Source organism: Stigmatopora argus, chromosome 2 (genome assembly GCF_051989625.1).
Source record: "Stigmatopora argus isolate UIUO_Sarg chromosome 2, RoL_Sarg_1.0, whole genome shotgun sequence".
Lineage (NCBI taxonomy): Eukaryota > Metazoa > Chordata > Actinopteri > Syngnathiformes > Syngnathidae > Stigmatopora > Stigmatopora argus.
This window is the reverse complement of record NC_135388.1, coordinates 5,294,346-5,309,218: the sequence shown is the minus strand read 5'-3', so window position 1 is coordinate 5,309,218 and position 14,873 is coordinate 5,294,346. Positions and strand designations below refer to the sequence as shown.

Genomic DNA, 14,873 nt, shown 5'->3' with positions numbered 1-14,873 from the left:
TACTATGTATATATAGTCAGGCTTTTTTCTTTAAAAATGACCATGTATATTAAGGGTTTTTATTAAAAAATGACCATGTATAGTAAGGCTTTTTTATTTAAAAAAAAACGACCATGTACAGTAAAGCGTTTTTCTTAAAAGACGACATAGTATAGTAAGGCTTTTTTCTTAAAAAAAAAACGACATAGTATTGTAAGGCTTTTTTTCGTAAAAAAACGACATAGTATAGTAAGGCTTTTTTCTTAAAAAACAACATAGTATAGGCTTATTTTCTTTAAAAACGACACAGTATAGTAAGGCTTTTTTGTCTTTAAAACGACATAGTATAGTAAGGCTTTTTATTTACAAAAAATACCATGTATAGTAAGGCTTTTTTCTTAAAAAATGACCATGTATAGTAAGGCTTTTTTGTTTAAAAAAGACCATGTATAGTAAGGCTTTTTTTCTTAAAAAACGACATAGTATAGTAAGGCTTTTTTTCCTAAAAAAACGACATAGTATAGTATGGCTTTTTTCCCCTAAAAAAACGACATAGTATAGCATGGCTTTTTTTCTTGAAAAACGACATAGTAGAGGAAGGCTTTTTCCCTAAAAAACGACATAGTATAGTATGGCTTTCCCCCCTAAAAAACGACATAGTATAGTATGGCTTTTTTCCTTTAAAAAACGACATAGTATAGTATGGCTTTTTTCCTTTAAAAAACGACATAGTATAGTATGGCTTTTTTTCTTAAAAAACGACATAGTATAGTAAGGCTTTTTTTCTTAAAAAACGACATAGTATAGTATGGCTTTTCCCCCCTAAAAAACGACATAGTATAGCATGGCTTTTTTTCTTGAAAAACGACATAGTCGAGGAAGGCTTTTCCCCTAAAAAACGACATAGTATAGTATGGCTTTCCCCCCTAAAAAACGACATAGTATAGTATGGCTTTTTTCCTTTAAAAAACGACATAGTATAGTAAGGCTTTTTTTCCTAAAAAACGACATAGTATAGCATGGCTTTTTTTCTTGAAAAACGACATAGTAGAGGAAGCCTTTTTTTCTTAAAAAAACGATATTGTATAGTAAGGCTTCTTTTCTTAAAAAACGACATAGTATAGTAAGGCTTTTTTTCTTAAAAAAATGACAGCAAGTAAGGCTAAGAGACTCGGAGAATAAATCTGACTTCTGATTCTTCACCTTCTAGTTGTTGCTGTGGTCCACTGGCAAAATCATTGGGTCAGAACATGAGGTGGGAATCAGGAATGAGTTCAATTCCACTCGTTGCAATTCTCAAATTGTTTATTGAGGTAATGAAAAGGATAAATATAACTTCCAATCACATCATTTCAGAAGACACTGTGGTCCAGTGGCAAGAACAATGGGTTGAAATTGAAGTTGGACACAAGTTCAAATCTGGAGTGAGTTCAAGTCCACTCTTTGCAAATCTTAAATTGTTTATTGAGGTGATGAAAATGATATATATAACTTCCAATCATCTGATTTCAGAAGTCACTGTGGTCCAGTGGCAAAGACAATGGGTCAGACAGACCTCAAGTTAGTGGGTTTGACTGCCATGTGGGAGATGGGGTTCGAATCCCGCTCTCGTTTGACTAATCACTACAGTAAATGGGTAATCCTTTTTTCATTCAAATAAAGACTTAGTCATTTTTTTCAGCAAAACAATATTTCCGGTCAGCCTTCGGCTGACCGGAAGACAGTTGGGAGGGGGGGGGTTCCTGGTGGTGTTCGACAGTCGGCCTTCGGCCGACTGTCGACACCATACAGTCGTTGACTGGCGACACCGGGACGTGAACCATCGACACCCACGTCGCAGGCAGGTGACTTACCCACTGCACCACGAGGCGGCCCGCCTATATATGATTGGAAGTTATATTCATCCTTTTCATTACCAAATAAACAATTTGAGAATTGCAAAGAGTGGACTTGAACTCACTCCTGATTTGAACTTGTGTCCACCTTAAATTTTGACCCATTGTCTTTGCCACTGGACCACAGTGACTTCTGAAATGATGTGATTGGAAGTTATATTCATCCTTTTCATTACCTCAATAAACAATTTGAGAATTGCAAAGAGTGGAATTGAACTCACTCCTGATTTGAACTTGTGTCCAGCTTAAATTTTGACCCATTGTCTTTGCCACTGGACCACAGTGACTTCTGAAATGATGAGATTGGAAGTTATATTCATCCTTTTCATTACCTCAATAAACAATTTGAGAATTGCAAAGAGTGGAATTGAACTCAGTCCTGATTGGAACTTGTGTCCAGCTTAAATTTTGACCCATTGTCTTTGCCACTGGACCACAGTGACTTCAGGATTGAAAGTTATATCTATCCTTTTCATTACCTCAATAAACAATTTGAGAATTGCAAAGAGTTGACTTGAACTCACTCCAGATTTGAACTTGTGTCCACCTTAAATTTCAACCCATTGTCTTTGCCACTGGACCACAGTGACTTCTGAAATGATGTGATTGGAAGTTATATCTATCCTTTTCATTACCTCAATAAACAATTTGAGAATTGCAAAGAGTGGAATTGAACTCACTCCTGATTTGAACTTGAGTCCACCTGAAGTTCTGACCCATTGTCTTTGCCACTGGACCACAGTGACTTCTGAAATGATGTGATTGGAAGTTATATCTATCCTTTTCATTACCTCAATAAACAATTTGAGAATTGCAAAGAGTGGAATTGAACTCACTCCTGATTTGAACTTCAGTCCACCAGAAGTTCTGACCGTTTGTCTTAGCAACTGGACCACAGTGACTTCTGAAATGAAGTGATTGGAAGTTATATTTATCCTTTTCATTACATATCCAATCCAATCCAAGACAGACTTAAAAAAAAATTGACATCATTAAGAAAGGTCGGACAATCCCTGAGCAAGCAAGCCTTTCACAACCGGGAAGGAACATTTTCAGCACTAAATCGAATAAAAACGTATGCCAAAATCACGACAGGACAGGCTCGACTTTCAGCATTAGCTTCGATGACCATAGAAAAGGAGGAAAGAAAGGAGGATGGATATTTTGTACCGGTAAAAATGATTTTTGGTGAGTAAAATATGGCTATATTGCTCAATAATATTTCAATTGTATGAGGTTATTATTGATGATTTTTTATGTGTCGCAGCTGTAGCTGCAGTAGAGGTTTTATAGCCATAAAATAGTTTTTAAGGGTTGAATTGATTCCGACAGCTGAAGGCGTCGCTGGGAAATTCATGGACCGCCACTGAATTTAGAGCACTCAATTGATTTATTTTGTTTGGATAACAAAGTGATTTCACTATTTAGTCGTTTTAATAAGAGTCAATCAGAACAACGAGTGGATTTTTTCAAAGTTTTAAAGAATGATAGGATGAACTGAATGCCATCTTCATACACATGCACATACAAATCTTATAAAAACATGTTTGTTTTAAAACCAGTGGGGGAATCTTGGTTTCTGTAGACTGACACGTTAAGTATTTATCCATCGATATCTGAAATGGTTATCATCAGGGGGAATAATATTTTCTTTAATTTTTATAAGACTGTACTTGTAATTATTTAGTTGTACATAAATTTAAAATAATACTGGTGTTGTGGTGGTGATGAAGACGAATGAAACTGAAGAATATATTCAAATGGACAGTGAATTTAGGATTAGGAGGAGAGAGGGGAGAGAGAGAGGAGGAGAGAGAGCAAGAAGGAGAGAGAGAGAAGCAGAGAGGAGGGAGAGAGAAAGGGAGAGAGAGAGAAAGAAAGGGAGAGAGACAGAAGGGAGTGAGATTTGAGAAAGAGGCGGGGATTGTGAAAGACTAGAAATGTCAATCTGAGCAAGGGAGTCCCAATAATCTAAAGCAATCTGTAAGGACCTGACCTTAGTCCATCCAGATCAATAGAAGAAGGGGAAGAAGAAGGAGAAGAGCAAGAGAGCGAGCGAGCGGCTCCTTCGCCCTGGAAATACTCTTGCTTTGCTTGCGCGCTTCCTTGCCTCCGCTCGCACCTTCCCTCGGCCCTCATGCTTTCCACACTCTAACAAACCCAGACAAAAGACTAAAGTGGATATTCCGACTTCTCGTTCGCTCCCGTCTCCGCCGCCGGCCGCCATGTCCTTCCCCCAGCTGGGCTACCAGTACATCCGGCCCGTGTACCCTCCGGAGCGCCAGGGCATGGGCGGCAACGCCCGGAGCGCCGCCGCAGCCGCCGCGGCTGCCGCTGCCGCCGCGGCCGCCGCCGAGCTCAGTCCGTCGGGCGCGCTCTCCAACGTGCTGTCGTCCATGTACGGAGCGCCGTTCGCCGCCGCCGCGGCAGCGCAGGGTTACGGTGCCTTCCTTCCTTACTCCAACGACATCTCCATTTTCAACCAGCTGGTAAGTCCAAAAAAAAGTACTTCCATGACTTTTCCAACTTAGTCGCAGCAAGTGGTTTAAAAATGTAACATTTAAATAACCCGAGCAGTAAAACACTAACGGAAGATTTCGACTTTACTAAGCACGCAAATTAAATAAATCTGTAATTGCATGTTCCATGTTACATTAAAATGTATTGGATTCAAGGGTTGTTGTTTTTTTTTAAGTATGTATTTTTAATTGATAAATAAGTAAAATCCAGTGAATGATTAAATGAAAGGAATTGCATCCGAGTGTGAACGCGCACAAATGTTTAAACAAGATAACCGTGTAAACGAAAATAACATGTTTAAAGTCACTGTATTTGACTTTAAAAGTAAAAACAAATAAATCTCTTCCATAATCGTTTCAAAGTAAAGTAAATAATTTATCGAAAGTGACTTTTTGGAGTGTAAAATATAATGTACAATTGAGAAAATAATACAGTAAACGATTTCGCAAACGTTTCAGTGTTAAAAGTCAACAAGTACAATAATAGAAAAAAAACAAGCGTACATTTAAAAAAAGAAAAAAGTTTGTATAAACATGCAATAGATCGTAAAAGTGGAAAACAAGAACAACAAACAATGCTTCAAAGTTGTGGTGCATGCAAACATAACAATAAATCATCGCGTAAATGTGACTCATTGGAGCAGAAAATGATCACCAAATGTAAAACTGTTTGTATTCGACTTTAAAAGTAAAAACACGCTTATTTCAGACTGATGAAATCGACTCAGTAATTTATCCCATTCGTATTGGAGGGTAACAGTGTGTGTGTATGTGTCCTCCCCCCCTCCCCCTAAATGTGTGCAGGGTTCCCAATACGAACTAAAAGACAGCCCGGGCGTGCAGCACGCCGGCTTCGCCCACCACCACCCGGCCTTTTACCCCTACGGCCAGTACCAATTCGGCGACCCGTCCCGGCCCAAGAACGCCACGCGAGAAAGCACCAGCACGTTGAAAGCGTGGCTCAGCGAGCACCGCAAGAACCCCTACCCCACCAAGGGCGAGAAAATCATGCTGGCCATCATCACCAAGATGACTCTGACCCAGGTCTCCACTTGGTTCGCCAACGCCCGGCGGAGGCTCAAGAAGGAGAACAAGATGACGTGGGCGCCTCGGAACCGAACCGACGAAGAGGGCAACGTCTACCCCAGCGACCACGAAGGGGAGGAGGGTGACAAACGGGAGGACGAGGAGGAAATCGACCTGGAAAACATCGACACGGAGAATATCGAGAGCAAGGACGACCTGGACGAGCAGGACGACCTGCATTCGGACCTCAAACTGGACGCGAGGAGCGACTCGGAGGGTTCGGACGGCTATGAGGATTTACCCGAGCAGAGGTTTCTTAAGGCGGGGCTACACCATCACCACCACCACCACCACCTCCAGATCCACCACCGCGGCTCCTCCCCGTCAGAGCTGAAAGCAGACGGGGAAAAACTGAACTCGGGTCCGGCCAGCTCGCCTCCATCGGAGAACAGTCAAGCGCCGGCCCTGAAACCAAAGATCTGGTCCCTGGCGGAGACGGCGGCGGCCCCGGACAATCCGCGCAAGTCCCCGCAAGTGACTGCCGCGCCGCCGGCCTCTCACCAGCAGCACGGCCTGGTTGCCCCGCATAGACTTATCGCGTCGTGTCCCGCCATGGGGAAGATCCAGACTTGGACAAACCGAGCCTTCTCGGCCCATCAGCTGGCTCTCTTCAACTCCAACCACTACTTGGGCCTGGCCAACCAGGCCGGAGGCGGCCTGGCGCTGTACGCCGGAGGCCGGCACGCGGAGGACAAGGGGCCCGGCGCCGGAGCCGGTGCCGGTGCGGACTCAGCCCTCACAGGTACCGGTCCACGACACTGAGAATCAGCGTGTGTGTTTGTTTGTGCGTGAGTGATTTTTTTTTGTCGACTCGCAAAAGACTCCAAAGCCCATTTCCACTCATTTACTTCTTTTATTTTAATGCCCTCTTTTCCTGGTGGTAGATCTTTTTATTTTTATTTTATTTTCCCCCTGTAGGCCACACACAATGTGTGTGCGTCCGCGTGAGTGTGTGTGTGTGTGTTTGTGTGTGTGCGCAGACCAGAAAGCAGTTACAAATAACGATAATAATATTAATAATGTCCCTGTTTCTTTTGTACTTTCCGTGTTCCATGCTCCACTTTTTGTGCATTATGATTATTGTTTACAATGTAAGCCAGCGACTGTCCGATTTAAAAGGTATGTTTTTTTTTAATATGCAGTCATTACAATTTAAAATTTCGGTGGTTACTCAAGAAGGAATGTTTAGTGCCTTTTGGCTGCAAAATGTTTGTTTTTTTCCACTTAAGAAATAATGTCTATCCATTGACGTTTATTTTTTTTTTAAAATACAAATCTTAATTCTTAATGCTTTTTCTGTTCAAAAACAAATGGTCACTTTTTTGGTTTTCTGTCATTTTAAAAATCCCAGCCCTCTTCTGTCTTTTTTTTATATGTTCGCAATTTGAATATGGAATGTAAAATAGATAATAATACCATCTGTGTATAGCTACATTGTAAGCATGTCCAGTGTAAAAAACAAAACAAAAAAAACGAAAAAAAAAACTTGCTAATGTTAAAATGTATGAACCCTGTGTGTAGTCTGTGAGGGTTATTTTTGTTTGTTTTTCCCCTTATTTTTATTTGTGAGAATTTGATGTTGTTATTTTTTGTATATAAAGTTAATAATATGTACATACTTGTGAACCAAAATTGTACAAGAAAAGTCTATATTTTTGGCTAATAATAAATGAATTGCTGCAACTTTAAAGAGAAAAACTTGTCTTGAAAGTTAATCTTACTGGGGGAAAAAAGTAATGTTAATATGCATTTTCAGTATTAGGACTTAAAGCCAATCAAGCAATATTTCGAGGTACAATTGGATATGAATATTCCAACATTATCCTCGCATTAAAAACGACTAATTTAAAAAAAAGCTTGTCTGAAGATGCAGCAGTTGTTTTTTTTACATTGATTTTTTTTATTATTATGCTCGCAATGAAACTAACTCGCAGATCTCATCACTCTGTTTACAACATACACACACACATGCACACACAAACACACTCCTCTCTCTCAATTAACTACTCTCCTATAATTGTAATTTATCGTCGGTGTAAAACTAATAATAACGTCATTTATTTGTGTTTGCAATCCTGAGAGACTGCAAGTGTGTTAAAGTTGGTGTTGGAGCTCCCTCTACAGTCTGCTGCACACACAGTCCCTGCTACAGTAGCAACACACACACACACACACACGCACACACACTTAAAATTATGCTTGGGCATGCTTTCCATATTTGATATTTCTATGTAAATCTCACTACATTTTTAAGTTTCTTAATTCAATGTGAAAAATTAGTTTTGAGTGCAATTTTGTGTTGTACATTTAACCAAGTTGTCATGGAAATATTTTTTTTTAGAGAATCACTTATTATAATACTCTGGCAAAAAAAACTAAAAACAAAGTATGACATTTCTTTTAAAAGTTTCAATTTAAAGCAAACTTTTGAGGAAACAATTTTCGCAGATTAATTTAAATCAGACAATGAATGAAAATAGTGCTAATAAATGAAATTAAACGTTAATGGCTATTTTTTTCCCAGACTTGTTCGTTAAGGTTGTAATATAATTTAGGAACAATAAATAGCAAAAGTCCAAAGTAAGAAACAAATGAATTGAGAATGAAGGAAAGATGAAAATAACCCCAAATATTATGAAGTAGAAAATCTATGAATTTCAAATGATGCGTAAATAATTCGTTTAGAAAGAGATCTAAGGAGTCAATCATTACTTTTTCAAATAAACATAAATAACATACTTGAAAAAAATCCCACAACAAAAATACTATTATTTCATTTCTTATCAATTTAACTTCTAAGCGTGTATTTGATTTCTCTTATGTTTAAAAATTGTAGAGTGACAACTGACGTGTGTTTAAACATCTTCAAAATTAGTTTAAAACACGCATTTCTCTGTCCAATCAATTAAACAGCGTGAGAGGCTCATCTCAGAGCACCATAATGAATATTTATAAGTGGCTTGAAATGCTTTAAGTTCCACCTTCTCTTAAATTTAGACACTTTTTTATTTTTAGTAATTGGGTGGAGCATATAGACAAGAAATAATTATTATGGGTTCAGATTAGTTGGCTTGAGATGCTTTAAGTTCCACCTTCTCTTAAATTTAGACACTTTTTTTAGTAATTGGGTGGATGATATAGACAAGAAATAATTATTATGGGTTAACCTTAGTAATTGATTAAAAAGTCATCTCACAATAAAAATAATCATTTATATAAGATGTTCGTTCTTGCAAAGAAAATTAATGACGTGATCAGTAATAATTTTAAACAAATAGGATTTAGGACTTTTTTTTTTTATACAACAGCAATTCCAGATTTTTTTTTTTTTATTTATAATGGGGATTGTGATTGGACATTTGCTTGTAAGTTCAACTTTGTCTCCAGCCAATATACTTCACCAACCCTGGTGGAGATAATGTGACACCACAGATGTTTGTGAATGAAAAGTAAAGTAATTGGCTCACGATTGTAGCCAAGAAAAAGACAAAAGCCAGACAGATGTTTTGATTTAGTTTAGGAGGGCCGAGAATCTGTCAAAAAATAGAGAGAAAAAAAAAAAGATGGAGTCATTCAAAGAATTCGAATCAGCCTTTCCCTAAAAACTGCTCATTGATCCATCCAGTCTCGGAACAGAATGAAAAGGGTCTCCAATGGAGCCATCAGAGGGCCCCCTGTGTAAGAATGAGCTTGGAGTAAATAAACACCAGTGTGACCCATTGGAAAAAAATATGGTGGTTGGGGGAGCACGGAGGTTCCCCCTCGCTTGGAAGAAGCTCCAAATAAAGAGGGTCAGCCTTGTGTTTTCACCCTTTCTGTCGAGTCTCCCTTCCCCTCTCAAAGACACACAAATGTCACCTCCTCCGTGGCCCCAGTCAGGCTTAGAAGCGGACCACTGTCTTTGTGTGCCAAGCTAATCCTTTTATGAGCCGCTGTCCAACGAGGGCCCCCTCGACCGCAGGAACACACACCTCCGAAGGCCAAAGAACCAGTCGGCTACAGCGCTTAAGTGGAGAATGTGAGAGAAAGCACAGAAGTTAAAGAACAGCCAGAGTTGTTGTTGTTGTTGACAAAAGGTCCCGAGAAGTGAGTGACGTTCTGCCACGGAGAGCTTGGCTGATTTTGTGCCTTTTTTTTGTCCGGGCAAGTTAGGAGGAGAAATTCTTTCGGGCAACAAGTGGGGCTAAAAAAAAAAAAAAGAGGGGAGGGGGCGGACGGGGAAGGCGGAGGAGGGGCGGGGGCGCTTGAAGGGTAGCTGGACTCTTTTGCCGTTCAGTCAGCTGAAAGATTGCGCTTTTCTCAGCCTCCCCTCCAGACAGGCCCGAGTTACAGGGCAATTATGGAAATGCGGCTTTGAAGCCGAGCTCGGCCTCTTTTTCACTTGCTCCTCGGGACAAAGCATCTGCAAAAAGGGGATTTATGCACGCTCGCCTCCATAAAACGGCTTTCAGCCCTCACCGCGGCTAACTAAACCCCCGCCACCCGACTCGCGGCGTCGTCACGTCCAACTTAGTCCTAATTCTTAAGTGAGAAATACTTGAAGTCGCTGTTAGAGTTGTTCTGTAATGACCATCTGGAGCTGGGATGTCACTTAGCGGAGCGCATACCTCCGCAAAGTATAAACTATTAGTGTATTCGTGTTTGTTTGAGGGGTCAATGATCGGGCACTTGAAAATCGAAGTAAACAAAGGCTTGCCTCTGTAATATTTACCGGAGCAATTATTTGGTTATCTAGGGTGTGTTAAGACTGACAATTTCCTCCCCGATTACGCCCAGGGAAACATTCAGAAATCAGAAACCTGTTCAACATTGACAATGGTAAAAGTTTTTTTCTGTCCTGGATTCTATTACTGTGACCAGAAAATGAAAAATTACAGTTAATCGTAATATTTTTGAAAGGCTTTCTTATGTGTCTCTTTTCGCGCTGGCCTCATAGTTCTAGGGTTCAATCCCTCCCAGGTGTGTCCTAACTGTGTGGAGTTTACATGTTCTCTCTGGGGCTTGCGTGGGTTTTCTCCGGGTACTCTGGTTTCCTCCCACATTCCAAAATAATGCAGAATAGGCTGGTTGAACACTCTAAATTGCCCCTTGTTTTGAGTGTGAGCTTGAATGGTTGTCTGTCTCTTTGTGCAGTTGGCTGGGATAGGCTCCAGCACCCCCAGCAACCCTTGTGAGGATAAGCGGTTCAGAAAATAAATGATCGAATTTTCTTCCTTCATTATTTTCCATATTTCAATGCATCCAAAGCGCGAAAGGTACTAAACTGATGGGTTTAAACGAAAGGTACTAGACTGCTGCACCCTCGTTGCAGGAAGGAGTGCTTCCGCAGATCGTTCCTCCCATCAGCTGTCAGGCTCTTTAACAAAACAAATGGCTGAGTGTTAAGACCTACCGTATGCATGCATGTACATATGTGTGTGTATGTACATGTATATATATATATATATATATATATATATATATATATATATATATATATATATATATATATATATATATATATATATATATATATCAGCAACACAATTATTTATTTATATATTTATTCATGTATTTATTTATTAACTTACTTATTACATATCTATTTATGTTATGTCTAAAATGCCTTTCCTATTTTGCATCCTCACCCTCTTGCTACTGTGACAACAACATTTCCCGAATACGGGATGAATAAAGTTATCCAATCCAATCCAATGATTCAGTGGTAGGGATGGCGATATTCTGATCGCCATATGAAGGAAAATAATAAAAATGAAATGAGTCAATAGCTGATAACTCCATGTTGGCCAGGACGGTGGGATTTAGACAACAAAGTATTGTTGTTTTTCTGGTGTGACCTGTTGTAAAAAGTTTAACAACCGTTGGCGCGGCCTATTTGTTTCTGTGATACTGTTAAGCTTTGAAATTCTTATTTCAGAAAATGTTGTTCTCTCTCACATGATTGGCTAGGATTGGCTAAATGACCTGGCTTTTTAGATTAAAGCACGATCCATTTTATTGACGTACATAGTATTATTTGTGATCTTTTTTTTCATTTTAATTAGTCCTATAGCTAGCACTGAATTCCCCTTCTAAGCAAATTTCCCAACCTCAACAGCTGCATGCTTTCTACCAGCCTGACGTCTCGTCTCAGATTGTCACGCCCAACTCACACGTCACTGTCACGGGCCCGCCAAACCCAGGGGCCCTGCTCTTTCTCAGCTTTGTACATTAGTCGCCGGTGTAGTTCGGAATTTGGCCTCCGCGTGTCAACTCATAAGACACATTTTCTCCGGCTGCCGAGATGATGGCGAGGGAGTGATGTCCCGACACGGGCCGACACAGCGGAGGCCTTGTACGACACTTTAAGCCTCCCTGACAAATGCCGAGCCCTCGGCTTTCGCCCGTCCGCGTTAATGAGGATACATATTTTTGCACATGGCTAATATTTGTACAGACTTGGTAGGTTCAGAGGATTCGTGGCCTTTGATTCGCAGGCAGAAGGCACAGTGAGGGGCAGGCGTGCACTCGGGCCTTCTCGGGATTGGCTTAATAAATTCTTCCCTGCTCGGGAACACTGTCAAACAAGTCCTGTCTTACATCTTTCATGAATACATTAGCAGCCCCCTTTGATTGATTGGAGACCCTCGCCCGAGGGTGAGTCGATGAACCGACTCCTCCAGAGTGATTAATAGACTTTATTCAAGAGAGTCTTCTTCCACTTCCTACTAATGGTCATGTAAACGGGCACTTGAAAGGGGGCGGGGGGTCGGGGACCACAATGGGTGGGCACTGCTGACGGAAGGCAAAAAATGGCTTTTCTAACAAGACATTCGTCCAAAAAAGTTAAAGTAGTATAATTTGTATTTTTGAGGTGAGTTACATATGTCTTCATTTATCCATTCTGCTCTATCTGCATAGCTATCATTATTGCGGTTCATGTTGCTACGTTAGCAGCCAAAACTGAGACCAGTTTTGCTTGCTTTTTGCTTTCCATGAACAGCAAGAATGACCTTTTGTTTGGATCGGCACCAAAGGGGACTTCTTTGCCTTTTGAAGTTCAAAATTAAAGGAACCGCATATGAGTCTAAAAATAAAACAAAAGTTTCCCTGGGTGGAGGTGTACACAAATCTGTCATGAATTGATTAAAATTTCCAAAAGGTGTCTTCATCACTGCCCAAAAATTTTAAGTACTAGCTCCCTTCAATGTCTTGACACTTTTGACAAGTATTAAAACTAAGGTTGATAAAGCAATGGAATACATACATTCATCTCTCATCTAATTTTCTGAACTGCTATCCTCACTAGGGTCGCGGGGGGTCCTGGAGCCTATCTCAGCTGATTTCGGGCCAGAGGCGGGGGACACACTGAATTGGTGGCCAGCCAATCGCAGGGCATCCATGCACGCAAAATCATATATACACATGGTCAACGGTGAAGTATTTTTTTCCCTGCATATTAAATTCCTTCACAATCGCGGACAAAGCAAACTTACTATTGCATGTTGCCACGAAACTCGCATCAGTGATTCCTTCAAAACTGAATGGTCAGAGATAGCATAATATTCTCGCGTTGCTAGCTGACCCAAAAACATGTTTCTTCAACAAGCAAACATGCACACATCTAGCCTAGCCATGTAACATCACCACACATGCTGAGTGTGAGGTCGATAAAGCAGGTGAGAGGGCTTTTCTGCATAAAGATGATGCCTGCTTGAGTCTACGGTGTAAAACCCTCTATTGATCCTCTTCAGTCCAACCAATAGTCTCTGACAACACCAAAGATATGAACCTGCGAGTAATGTGTCTTCTGGGCTTGGATAACAGCTCACTATCTCCACTTGAACTGGGATTTAAGCAAGTGAAAGCACTGTTTGCACACATTATGGACGATCAACTCTACAATGATCATTGGAATCATTTCAAACCAAGAATGGAAAACAAATAAGCTGAATTAACTCATGAACATTTAATTTCTAGGGTCTTACTTAATTGTTATTTCTTTATTTTTTAAGAAACCTCTTAAAATGAGATAGATTTTTGACAACATTTTGGCATTAAAGGGCAACACAATAATTAGTGTAAAAGATATTCATATAAAAGTTGCTGATTGTATTTAAGTATGTAAATTGGGAATTTATTAGGACACTAAACTAAAATACTTTTGCAGTGTTATATGCATACACACTAATAAACATGTGGACAGGTGCCTGTGTTAATGGATATTAATCACATAAATGGCAAGTTGGATACTTCTTGGAAATAATGGCCTTTATCAACATTTTTCATCACTATTAGACAAAAGAAAAAGAAAATTGAGTGTTTTTGTTAAACATATTAAACAAGATTATGTACCTTACAGTATTGGTCGGCTACTCCACCTTCACTCAATCTCAAATTCTAATGAGATGTGAAAACAAAAAAAAAGTTGAATGTTAAACTGAAGTTTATAGTTTAATGTTCGCTTAATGTTTTACTAGAGTGGAATGACATGCAATACAAGTTTTTCAGAAAAACATAAAAACAAAGCAGCATGATTTTTTGAAGAAATGTGATCAAAATAAAAGAACTACAAAACAGGACATGAGAAAGTCCATTCAAAAATGTAAGGTACAATAATGTGCTGAGCATATTGAATGTGTTTTGAATTTTAATAAATAACCATCTTTGATTTTTCAACAAGAAGCGTGTTATTTTTTCGCACAAGACATGTAGTTACTCAGTGATTCATGTCTCAAATGGTGTCAATTTATCCGGAACACAATGTTCCTTTTGAGGCAATCAGCGCAATTATTTTGTGTAACTGTAAGACCTGCGCACCTGTCGACAGGTATTTTGGCTCGCACTTTGTGGGCTAACTGCTTCAACTGCGTCAGGTGCTTTTTCCGACGATACTATTCAGCTCATTCCACATACGCTTAACCAACTTTACATTAAGACTCATTGGAATGTTTTGAATATGAGCTGTATGTTAGAGTTAGAAGGCCTATGACCCGTGGTTAAGATGACATTTTCTGATAGTGAGCAGCACATTTGGTTCCAAAATGCCGTGATAAATTTCATTGTACCCCGCCCAGATTAGACACCCCGTGCCAGGTGCAGCAAACAAAGTGCCTGAGAACATATTATAACTGAGCCTGCTGTGTTTCAAAGTGCTACTTTCTGTTTACACGCAATTTTTTTGGAAGCTTGCATAAGAAGAAAAAAAAGAACCCCCCACAGTGGTCATTGAACTAGATCAGAACGTGCCAAAATGCATTTTGATTAGCCACAGAGCTTCTGGGAGAATGTCCTTTGTATGGATGACACAAAACTGGAGCTTTTTTTTGGCAAGTCACATGAGCTCTACGCTTACTGATGCATACAAAGAAAAGAACAATGTACCTACTGTGAAACACGGAGGATGGGAGGTTAT

General features: G+C 39.9%; 1 protein-coding gene across 1 annotated transcript; it reads left to right on the top strand.

The window, feature by feature from the left end:
- Positions 1-3,742: 3,742 nt before the first annotated feature.
- On the top strand, positions 3,743-7,168 carry irx3a (iroquois homeobox 3a). The gene is made up of 2 exons (XM_077594966.1): positions 3,743-4,363; positions 5,198-7,168. The coding sequence occupies exons 1-2, from the start codon at positions 4,100-4,102 to the stop codon at positions 6,239-6,241; spliced, it is 1,308 nt and encodes a 435-aa protein (XP_077451092.1). The 5' UTR covers positions 3,743-4,099; the 3' UTR covers positions 6,242-7,168.
- Positions 7,169-14,873: the final 7,705 nt, after the last annotated feature.